General features: G+C 37.6%; 1 protein-coding gene across 6 annotated transcripts in view; it reads right to left on the bottom strand.

Moving 5' to 3' along the window:
• MITF (melanocyte inducing transcription factor) overlaps positions 1-12,829 on the bottom strand; it is a 232,824-nt gene that overhangs the window by 28,486 nt on the left and 191,509 nt on the right. For 5 of the 6 annotated variants that reach the window (XM_032149481.2, XM_032149482.2, XM_058437151.1 and 2 more), the window contains exons 3-4: positions 1,954-2,181; positions 822-905 (exon numbers count right to left, since the gene is read on the bottom strand). In XM_032149481.2, coding sequence (XP_032005372.1) covers positions 822-905; positions 1,954-2,181 — 312 coding nt within the window. Of the gene's footprint in view, positions 1-821; positions 906-937; positions 1,652-1,953; positions 2,182-3,222; positions 3,384-12,829 lie in introns of those variants that run through there. The other variant, XM_032149485.1, reaches the window with a different exon arrangement.

Below are 12,829 nucleotides of genomic sequence, written 5' to 3'. Positions count from 1 at the left end.
AGTTTTGAATAACTACTATCCACTGTTTGTTAGGTTCCATTTCTACTGACACCACTTTTATTTGTTTTGTTTGTCTTTAAGAGATGATTTTCTAACTGAGTTGGTAAATATGCAAATAGGCTAGGAAACTTACGAACAACATTTCCTTGCCACTTTTAATTTTGTTCTTAGAAAAAAATTGATGTAATAGCATTTCTAAAATAATTTTTTTCTCTCATGACAAAAGTAATGCAAGTTGACGACAGGAAATATAGAAAGGCAAAAACTTTTGTTGCCTGTTATTCTCTCCTATATCTATATACATGCATAGATATATAAATAGATATAGCATAATTTATATATCCATTAAATAGGATGTAATAGAAGAAACTTCAGCTACTTGTGAAAGCATCCATTATATATTATTAAATTAATATCGTTTCAAAATGTATGTTCCATGAGATTCCATTTAGGAAACAATATCTAGATTATACACACACATCTTGGTTTTACTAATACAAAAATTGCTAACCTACAAATTTGTATAACATATATTGATTATGTTAAAGTACATATTTCATATCTTATTAAAATTTATATACTTTAAGAAGTTTTTAATCTTTGGAGCAACTTAGGGGAAAAACACATTTTAGTTCATTCTCCCTTGTTATTATTTAATCATGAGATACTATGAGGAAAATGGCAATGTTCCTAGCTTTCTCTATAAAAAAAAAAACAATGGGGGAAAAAGACGCTTAGGTTTTCAGGAAGGTGTGATCCACCACAAAGATAGATTCTCGTTACAAAGTGTTACATCCTCAGGCTGCCAAGTCATTCAGTACCTGCATACAGGACGCTCGTGAATGTGTGTTCATGCCTGGGCACTCGCTCTCCGCCCTGTTTTGCTCTTCAAACTTATAAAACCCCTGCAAAAACACAAGCAAAAACAGCCTATAACTTGGATTTGCAAATGACTTTTTAATGACCTGTTCACACGTAGCTGATGGCACAGCAACAAGATGAACTAAGCTTTCAAACAAAGTGGAATCTGACCAAGAGATGAAATACTGAAGGAAGAACTTGTTTCAAATCATCTTGCTAGATGACAAATTTGGGTAGAGAAAAATAAAGCAGTTGGTTTGGGCATAGGGGCAAAGATTTTAGTCCTTCTAGAAATTAAAATCAATCCAACTTTAGAAAAGTTGCCTCTGAATTTGCATAAACACTTCATAGTCCACAGTATGGTAAATCCCATTGAGATGAAGCTCATCATCTCACAATTTGGAAATAATGAGCATTAAATCACAGCTCTCAGGTATTTGTATGCTCCAAATTTTGATGCACCAATTAGCTTGAAGGTAGTTTGAGTGTTGTCTCCAATCCAGCCTTTACCAAAGCAGATTTAACGGGCAGTGGCAATTTTACTATGAAACAGAATGTATCCAGCAATTAAACCTTTGGGTTTCCGTTAAAGTCTCATGTGCTATATGATTCAAATCCATCCATGCACATTCCATGCTTTCTTCCCCCAACTCAGGGAGAAATAAAAATAATATTCCAGACATTCACAACAAGCGGAACTTCTAAACCGCATGTCCCACACCTCTTCTATTTTTGCTTTTCCTTTTCCACCTCCCCTTCTCCTCTCTCTGCATTTTCACTGCTTCATAAACTGAAAGGCATGGAAGAGAAGACAGCACTCAGCTAAGGAAGAAGAAGCAAGTGGCAAAAGTGTCCTCGCCTCCACGTTTCACTTGGAGAGGGCCAGGTCTCCCATCATGTGCCGTACACCCAATAACCCAGCGACGGAGACAAGAGGCTGGAATGCCATAGCCACGATGGTGAATCGGGGACAAAGGCTGGTAAATGTGGCCACAAGGACAAACTAGAGTCCACAGTTAAGCGTGGGAATCATATTCAACAGACAAGTTATTTAGCTTAAGAAAACAGGAGAGGAGAGGAGACATGAATTACCTCTTTTTCACAGTTGGAGTTAAGCGTAAGCATAGCCATGGGGCTGTTGGGTGCGCTGCTCCCCGGCACCGGTGGCATGACATGATCGCCAGGCTGGTTTGGACATGGCAAGCTCAGGACTTGGTTGGCATGTTTATTTGCTAAAGTGGTAGAAAGGTACTGCTTTACCTGCTGCCGTTGGGCTTGCTGTATGTGGTACTTGGTGGGGTTTTCGAGGTGGGTCTGCACCTGAACATAGCCATGGAGGGAAAAGAAGACAGTGCTGTTATTTGCGAGTTTCAGACGGCTCTTCTTTCAGACACAAACATGAAACTGACCAGGCCACCAACAGAATAAATTATTAAGCCTTTGTTATGTACCAGGCACTGTGCTAACGGATTTTGATATTACTGAAGTTTAAAGTCTAACTAGTAGGATTTGGGGTAATACTTTGCCCTATTTTATTTCCCTGCTAATTAACTACACATCTCTTTCAAACCTTGTATCCTTCTTCTCATATCTAATAATTAAAAGTTTAAAATTATCTTGGGGCAAAAATTTCCCCAACACACATGAAAGGGTTTATTAAGATCAAACAACAATGTAGAAGTGGCATAACTGTTTGTTTCACTTTCCTTGGCAAACAGCTTTCTTTTTAAAACACACACACACACACACACACACACCTCAAGAACCAACTGTGTAAAATGGCTGTGGAAAATAAATAGAAATCTTCCAATGATTAAATCAACTAATTGTGGATTAATTCTCCCACTTTCATTTGGACATGATTATTCAACATTTTAATTAAGAAAAAACTCAACATAAAAAGCAATTCTACATTAAGTAGTTTCTTTCAAATGCATAACACTTACACGTATGTGTTTTAAAAGACATGACTATTAACAAGCCAACAGGATGTTTTTTCCCCTTTCCTACAGACATTAATTCAGAGTGAGAAATACTTTTCCCCAAAAAACAACATTATTCAATTTTAAGTCACTTTTTTCTTGATAAAGACAATTTAATCTTATGAGCAATGAACAGGAGCTGATGAAGACAGTTTAGCCACACACTAGGCAAAAAAAAAAAAAAAAAGAATCCTACTAATATTTACTTTGTTCAAAACTACGTTGAATTACTTCTTATGGCATCAAATAATAAACAGCATTAAAAGAGCAGATTTGTACTTATTGAAAACAGTATGTCTATTACAATAACAAAAAGTGGATTAAATCAATTTATTGCATTATATTTCAAAGACTGAATATGAGTCAGAATAAAGCTCACCTGATAGTGATTATATTCTAGCATTTCCAGCATAACAACGTTTTAGGTGGCCCCAATCCAATGAGAGACAGTAGACTATCCCTCACGCTTTCTGTAATTCCAATTTGAAGACCGACTGGCATAGAGAAGGCACTATAAACAAGGTATCCCGAGACACCACCGGAAACTTTATCACAGAAGCCCTGCTTATAATAACCTAGGCTAATTAGTTATGCATGTAAAAAAAAAAAAAACGTTCACACAGGGCCTTTTTTTTTTTTTTTTTGGAAGCCCTATGAGTTTGGTCTTAAATGTTGATATCAATTTTTCCCCCTGGCTTGACGTCATGCTTTTTTTCATAAATATAAAAGAACCTTTTTAAGTGACGAGCTATCAAAGTCAAACTCACTGTCAGATCAAGGCCAATTCACTATTCATCTTTAGTTCCAGTAGTATTAATAGACAATGGTATTTCTCTTTCAGCAATAGGTTAATAGCAGGATGCCCCTTTGGAGGAGACATCGTCTAAAAGCTACTATTACATGAGACTTTTCCAATGGCCGAGGAACTGCCACTTCCGATTGCAGGATGACTATCTTTTAGTATAGAAGAGAAGAGACTCTGTGCTGAATGTTCAAGTTCAACAGCCTCTTCTTGCATCCTGGTCTTAATGTGCACCTTATTCTCAGCTACGTAGATGTGTAACCTGCCTATTGACCTTACATCAGGAAGACCAGGAACTTTCCTAAATAGAACAGCACACACAGAAGTGGATATATATTTATGTGGATAAGAAGAAATAAATATCTCCTCTATTTAACTCCCAAATGAAAAAGCATGAGCATTTTTGCTGACAATTTTAAAATATTATTCTTAAGACTACAGAAGAATGAGTTATCATATATACCACTGATACATTTACATATTTATTCCTTTATTCATTCATTATTGACTGTTATGTGCGAAACACTGTACAAAGCATAGAATATACATTGTGAACAAACAGATATAATTTCCAGCTTTATGAAACTTATATTCTGGGGTGAGGCAAAACAAGAAAAGAGGCAAGCAAATATATACTTATAAATTATGATAAATGCTTAATATCTACTGCCGACAAATGTTATGTTAAGCATAAAAATCTGAAGTTCAGTAATGTCTAAACGCCCAGGATAATGCAGTCCGTTAGGTTGACAATCTCAAATGGTTTCAAATGACTGATTCAATATGTACACAGAGGTTCACAGAGACTTTTTTTTTATAAAGGGCCCAGACATGATAATGATGAGGACAATAGACATTACTAAAATAAACATAAAATGAGGGCAATGAGTGAAATGTGCTTATTTCACTATTACACTTAAAAAGAAAAGAGATTCACGTTTAAAAATAAATGTTAATTCACTGGCAGATCCTAATTCTTTAATGAATCAGAATATTATGCTTTAGTAAAGAAAGAAGCAATTTGCTTTCTATGTGGCACTGTCAGTGAGGTCTTTATTACATCCAGGTTTGGGTAAGCAGAATGGGATATATTTGGCTCTTTTACTGTTAATAACTTTTTATTTTTCAAGTAAGTTGACAGCAGATGGCCTGTAAACACGATGCACTAAACGAAACATCTCCAGCTGTTTCTAACCCAAACACCTCAAACAGGCAACATAAATGAGGAACATGAGTTACCAGGAAGGTAATAAGGAGTAGTGAGGTCTGTGGCAAACCAGGGGACACACATCTACTTAGGAAGAACAGCAGATAAAAACTGCAGCTGATTGTGGCCATGTGGAAATACGAGTCCAGCCTAGCTCAATCTCCAAATTTTTCAAGGGTAGCTGGCAATCCAAACTTCTTTTTCAAGTAAAATCCTCCAGGTTTAAAAATCTGATGCTTAACTGTTTTGTGTTTCACAGAGTACAAGCCTCAGCCCACAAACCACTAGAAAAAATCTCTATTTTACACTGCCTGTAAGGATAATCTTCATATTTACATTCCCTTGGAGATAGCCTAGGTTATGAGAAGAAGTTTCTCTTCTGAGAAGTTAGTGTCCAAATCCAGGCATTTCCTGGTGCTTCTTTGAAAGACAACACGCCTCACAACAGAGTCAGCGGAGCCCCTGACTTGAAACCTGGGTTCAAATTCTATCTTTGCAACTTACTACCCGTGTACCTTCTGCAAATCGTTAACTTCCCCAGGCCCTCATCTCCTAGCATATTGAATGGCAATGACAGTAGAGCTTGCCTCATATGTGTGTTTTCCGCATTAAAGAACATCATGTTTCTAACGGCCTTAGCACAATATCTAAAACAGCAATTCTCAAACATTTTTGTCTTAGGATCCTTTTACACTCTTTAAATTTATTGTGTTTACATGGATTATATCTATCAATATTTAGCATATTAGAAATTAAAATTGAGAATTTTTGAAAACACACGATTATACGTTAGTAGATATCTCACAGGATGTCAGAACAATGACGTCTCAACATGACATGTAGCCTTTAGAAAACTCTACTGTTTACTGGTGAAATGAGAGTGAAATAGGAAAACAATATCTTAGTGTTATTCTGAAATAGTCCATATTTAGCAGAACTCCTGCAAGTGTCTTAGATACAACCAGGGCCCTCTGATCACACTTTGAGAACCCCTGATCTAGAATGTGGTTGGCATTCTAGCATCATCACTGCACCAGCAATGTCACTCCCCACTGTGGATAGGTGGTGTGTGACATAGCCTCTATATGTTCACTTCCCTCCCCGAGAAGATGCTGGAGAAAGATACTAACCCTGCCCGAACTCCCTCATAGCATTATTATGAGGCTCTATAGCCCTTTGACAATTTAAAAAGCCATACAAATATAATTTTCTGTCTTCAGCCATCCTAATTCATAGCTTTTTAGTTAATAACTTTGCTTTCATTAATTTTTAAGTAGCCAATCAAAGAAGTATGCAAATGAGAACATATATGTAGCATTAAAGAGGACAGAAACATCTTTATGATTTCCTGATAATGTTTGCATGTTTCTGACCTTCCAGATGACTAACCACACTAAGGAATTCAGATAGCAAAAGTTGAGTACTGCTGAACACCTGAAGTACGGACAGCAAAATGAAGCTAGAATACTTTATCATAAAATATTATTTATTGATATAACTTATATTTCATATAAGTTATGCTAGCCCAAAGGCTTTGTAACTTTAATTAATTGTTAGCACTCCTATCATTTCACCTGTTTCCTTTCTTCATTCAGATCTTGAATTGATAGCAAGAGAATCGGAATGGATCACCTCCTAACTGTCACACTTCAGTTTTACCACTTCCTGGGTAACACTGACAGGTTATTTTCCATCAGTTTCATTCTGAAGAGATCCTGGAGCACATCACATGTCAGTTTCAGATGGTGGCTGTAGATACTACCATCTTGGCTGACAACAGAATTTATTGGGGAAGAAATATCCCTATCTAGATATCCACTATTCTTCTATTCTCTCTAATATTTGTAAACCAGAATTCAAGTAAAAGTGAGTGTAGATTCTCTTAATCCTTTTAGCTTATTTATTTATTTATTATATTTTTAGAGATAGGGTCTTGCTATATTGCCTAGGCTGGAGTGCGGTGGCTATTCACAAGTGCAATCATGGCACACTACAGCCTTGAACTCCTGGGCTCAAGCAATCTTCCCACTTCAGCCTCCTGAGTAGCTAGGACATGCTTCTACACTCAAATGGCTTTATGTATATATATTTTCAATAATTCAACAAAATGTTCAGATTTATCACTTATGTTTAGAGAGATAATTTGTTCTTTTGCTCAGTAAGTTTAAAGAAAACTAATGGCATTATCCTTTGATCAATTGTTATCTATCACCACATCACTATTCTTTTCATACTGTTTTTAAAATGGCCATCCATAGAGAATGTCAGTTATGCAATCATATTTCCCGAAAAAAGTGGTAAAACAGAGAAAGCTAGCTTTCTTAAATAACTAGGGTAGTCTTGCATAGGGTCACGTCTGATTAAGTGTCGAGGTTCTTTTCAGTCCCACAGTTACATTACCACAAACGAAAACAAAAGCCCAGAACATATATCCTTGGACATATAATCTTGTTTACTATACAATCTGTATGAAGGTGTCCTTAACAAAAAGTAAAAACAACAAGGGTATGAATCCTGACCTAAGGGAGAAGAATCAAAATCAGATGCAGATACAAAGGAAACTAAAGAGTCTTAAATAAGAAAGGCTCGAAATGGCTATGGTTGACAAACCCAGTGCTTCTTCTCTACAACAGGAGTCTGTCTACCCATCAGCCCAACTCTGTCTGCTGCCTGTATAGCCTATAAAGTAAGAATGGATTTTATATTTTTAAATAGTTGAAAAAAAATGAAAAGAATATTTCATGACACATGAAAATTATATAAAATTCAGATTTCAATGTGGATAAATAAAGTTTTATCGGAACACAGCCACACCCATTAGTTGACATGTTGTCCAGGGCGGCTTCCTTGCTGCAATAGCAGATTTGAAGAGTAGCAACAGAGTCTGCGGGGCCCCCAAGGCCTAAAATATCTACATTGTGGCTTTTCATAGAAAATGCTGATCCCTGCTCTCTAGGAAACTTTTACCAAACTAGAATTGAGCTTTCCTACTCAATAGAAGTTTTAGCAGGATTTGAAGGAAAGAATGGGGTGATTTTAATAAAGAGAAATAATATATGTATATGTAATTTTATAGTTATTTTTCCAACTACTGTCTTCACTGGACAAGCATCTTTGTAAGAATACAGGATATGCTTAATTACCCCCCCTTTTAAAGCTAAAGAAAGAGAAACTAAGAGGAAACCTAAACAATTTGTCAGGGTTAGAAACCATAGCCATGTCTCCATTATTCTGTCCACAGAGGCGAACTAGAGAAGCACCCTCTGCTGTGGGTCAGTTCTGATCTAGGGCTTTTACTGAATAAGAAGGGAAGATAAAACTGTGTAAATCCAGAGGTGTATTCACATATCCCAGGCGTGCACAAATAAATATATATACATTTATATCACATATTTATGGGCCTGTATACTTTCATACTACTTCCTGTCTTATTACCTTGTAGGCTTCTGAATTCAGAGAATTGAGCTGTAAATATGTATAAAAGAAAAGGACAACAAATGTACTTTTCTGAAAATTTGATGTTAAAATAGAATACACTAGACTACCCCTACCAAAAATTCCCAGCAGGTCTTTTATCCTTAGCTAACGACCTATAAAACAGTATGCTTATTATAAACCACAAGACGGGCATAACTTTGGTTTTAGGACAAACAATATTTAGTTGCCTCAGAAAAAAAGGTGTTATCATAAGAAAATCCCTAATATATACATTATTTTTTTCTCCCTCAGGCTAAAATAAGCCAAAGACCATGATAATAAAAATAATGTGATTTTTTCTCAGCCAAATAAAAGAGAAAACCATTTCTCTTAAATGAGGGTCTTATAAGACATTATGAGTAGATATGTTACATTAAATAGCAGGATGTTTTAAAATATAAAGAACTGAATCAGTGCTCATTCTCTCAAACTTGTCTACCATGTACCAGATGCCATGCATTTTATATGCACTCCTAGTTTATGTCAATTCAAAGTAAAAGTAAGAAAGATATGTGGAATAACCACATAAAATAAAATAAAAGCAAAAAGGATATGGGGATAATCACATAAAATATTCTTGAAAGTCTCGACACAGTTTTCTTTTGCTTTTAAACTGTATCATAACTTTCTGATTGAATACAGAAACAACTATTGAAGATACTTGATTTTGATTGTTTTAACTTCTTTCTTTGAGTTGTTCCCATCTGAGAGAGTATACTCAATTGTCCTCTTGACATTCATAGAAAATTAAATACAGGACTGGGAGCAAATGTTAATGTGTATACAAATCACTTGAGGATCTTATTAAATGCAGAGTGTGATGCCACAGGTCTGGGATAGAGCCCAACATTCTGCATTTCTAACAAGTTGCCAGGGGATGCTGACCCAGCCAGTGTAGGGAACACACTACATCCCAAGCAGCAAGGCTTTAATATGTTCTCACCTGGACTGCTGCCTTCATCAAAAGTTATATGTTCACCATTCAATCAACAAATATTGCTTGAGCACCAACTAGATGCCAGGCAACTGTGCAAATCTTACAGTGTGTTTCGGTAAGGGCCTCACAGAGTATGACATTGACGCCCAGACCTGAAGTTGGTGAGATGAGCCAGGCAGATTGGCAGGAACATCATTCCAGCCAAGCACATAGCCGTCAGGTGTGAACAAGCCTTGGTTGCTCAAAGAACAGCAAGGAGGCTCTTAATACATGTTATTTACTTGGCTTTCAATTTACCACACTTGCCTAGTTTTTCTCTCACCTTCTTCATTTCTTCTCACTCTCCTTAGCTAGCTTTCTCCTCTTCTCCCCACTAAATGTCAGAGTGCCTCAAGGATCAGAGCTTGATTTCATCCATCTACACTCCCAGCCCTGGTGATCAAACCCAGTCAGATGGATTTAAGCACCCCAGAACAGAGGTCTGTGAGAACCAGACTCATCTCCACTGGCCTACGAGACGGCACCGTTTGGAGGACTGCAGACATCTCAAGCTCAGCATGTTCATCCACTCTTCCAAATCAGCTCCTCCCACAGTCTTCTGCATCTTCACAGTTGGCAACTCCATTTTTTTCTATTAGGTTGAAACACAGAAAACTGCCATTTTTGTTGGGGGCGGGGGTAGGTCAAAAATGGTCTTTCTCTGGCTTAACCTAGTTGCTCATTCTACAAATCATAGTCATCTTTGACTCCTTTCTTTCATACCCTGTATCCAACCCACCAAGAAGTATTGTTTCCATCTTCAGAAAATATCCAGAATATGATGGATTTTCACGCTCCACTGTTACCATTCGATCCAAACCACCATCTCTTCAAGCTTAGATGATGGAAAGCTTCCTGACTCTTCTACCTGCTTCTGTCTTGGCACTCTGATGGTGTATTTTCAATACAATGAATAGGGGGATCTTGTGATATTGTCAGATCAAGTCATTTCTCTGTAGAAACTAAACCAAAACAAACAAACAAACAAACAAACAAAAAGAAAAACCCCACCTCTGTAATGGTTCCCTACTTATTTCTGAGAAAACAAACAAACAAACAAAAAAAACCAAAGTATTTGCGATGGCCTAGAAGTCCCTATATCAATGCTATTCACAGTGCTTATTAGAAAGGCACATTCCAAGGCCCCAAACCAGAGCTAATGAATCAGAATCTCTGGGTACGGTGTTCAGAAATCCACACTAGCTTGTTAGTTCTCCAGGTAGGTTCTACAGAACCCTGTCCACTGTGCCTACTTCTCCGACTCCAACCCACCCCAGGAGCATTACCTCATTGACCTTGTCTCCTATAACTATCCTAAGGACATATTCACATATCCAGCCCACACGCTACCAGTGCTCCTGATCCTCCCTCCTCTGTTCTGCTTTGTCCAGAACACAGCTTGGCACACTGTGGGCACTCAGCAAGTATTTGGTACGTCAGTGAAGCAGTGTGGAGCCAGTGTGGCTGGCGTGCATGGATAAGGGGCAGAACCGAAGAACAAGGGGCCACACTGTGTAGGCAGGGGTTGTAGACTAGGATTCTGACCACCTCTGGAAACGTCCTGAGGAAATGGAGTGTGACAGTCCCTCAGTCTTCCTAAGTTAGAAAGCTCTAGAGGAATCAAGTCTTCAGGCCAGGCAGTTGATTCACAGCCTGCCACCCTACTTCACATGATAAAGCTTCCTTTTCTATCAGGGGCTGCCCAAAGATTGCCAATTCTTACAGCTCTCATCTAGCAGTACAACAAGCCAGTAGGGACCTGTGGGTCTCAAATGACTGGCTGGAAGCCTGAGATTTGCTTTCACCTCTAGCTGTAGACCCCTGAATAAGTCACAGTTATTCCAAGGTCCTCAAGCTGGCAGTCCATGGACACAAACCACAGGCAAGTCTGTTCATCTAGACAGAATTTAGTGTTCTATGAATTTTTCACCAATGATGAAAAATTGGAAGTTTTCAACTCAAAATCTGGTTTCTGGTTTCTCAAACCAGAGTTTGGATTTCTCTTTTCTGGTTGATAAATCAGAAGATCTAGAGATACCAAACTGCACTCCTACTGGGCCAGCGACTTATCAGAGTCAAAAAGCAACAGAGTTGAGAAGTAGCTTCTCCCTTTCAATGAGCACTTACTTTTCATTTTGCAACTCTCATCACTCTTTATTCTGACATTGACAACTGGCCTACTTTATTCATTAGCCCGTCTGATTCCTGAAGACTCTTAAATCTGCAAACCCTACCTTACCCATTCATACTTCATATCCCTGAACATGGTTCCAAATCTGATAGAATGATGGTGGCACAAGCGTGTTCAGAAAGCTACATTAAATGAACAATCTCATATGAGAAAATAAAATAAATAGGTAGAACTGTAAAAGATAAAATAAAATAATGGATATAAACTTTAAAAAGATACATACATGTTGCCCCTGCAGCATTCTTTTCAAGAACTTTTCTAAGGAGATGATCAGATACAGGACAAAGATTTAGGTACACAGACATCTAATAGAGCATTATCTCTAACAGAAGTAGGTGGACTACTGCCTAGGGCATGCCGCCCATTTTTGTCAATAAAGTTTTATTGGAAAACATCGATGCTTTCATTTATGTATAGTCTGTGGCTGCTTTCAAGCTATAACAGTATAAAAGCATAGTTGAGTAACGGACCTGACGGCCCCAAAAGTCTAAAACACTTTGCTTTTTTATAGATAAAGTTTGCCAGCCATTAATTTCTAATAAAAAAATTGAAAACAAATATCTAATAGGCCATGGAGTCAATTAATTATAAAGGAGCCATATAGTTCAGGCTTTCAGCCTCAGCACTATTGACACTGGAGCCAGATACTGCTTTGTTGTGGGGGTGAGCTGTGAACTGCCTGCTGTCTCCCAGCATCCCTAACCTATACCCATTAGATGCCAAGTAACACAGCATGTCCCACTCCAGTTATGACAACCAAAACTGGCTCCAAACATTGCTAAATGCCTCCTGGGAACAAAACAGCCCTCAGTTGAGAACCACTACATATAAATGGATCCTATGCAGTCATTATAATCCACATTTTATCTAACAATTTTTTGTTTATTTCTTGTCTAGTACATTGAATTTCATATATCAAATTTATTTATTTATTTTTTACTTTAAGTTCTGGGATACATGTGCAGAATGTGCAGGTTTGTTACGTAGGTATACATGTGCCATGGTGGTTTGCTGCACCAGTCAACCCGTCATCTAGGTTTTAAGCCCCACATGCATTAGGTATTTGTCCTAATGCTCTCCCTCCCCTTGTCCCCCACCCCTCAACAGGCCCCGGTGTGTGATGTTTCCCTCCCTGTGTCCATGTGTTCTCATTGTTCAACTCCCACGTATGAGTGAGAACATGTGGTGTTTGGTTTTCTGTTACTGTGTTAATCTAGCAATATTTAATGAGAGGGAAAGTTCATTAATGTAAATGGGAACAAAAAGCAGGTTAAAAACACTATATATGCTGCTATCCAAAATTGATTTTTAAATGCTATTTATATACATGCAA

This window comes from Hylobates moloch, unplaced genomic scaffold (assembly GCF_009828535.3).
Source record: "Hylobates moloch isolate HMO894 unplaced genomic scaffold, HMol_V3 SCAFFOLD_4, whole genome shotgun sequence".
NCBI classification, from domain to species: Eukaryota; Metazoa; Chordata; class Mammalia; order Primates; family Hylobatidae; genus Hylobates; species Hylobates moloch.
Note: the sequence above shows the minus strand (reverse complement) of the source record. Positions and strands in the feature narration are given on the sequence as shown.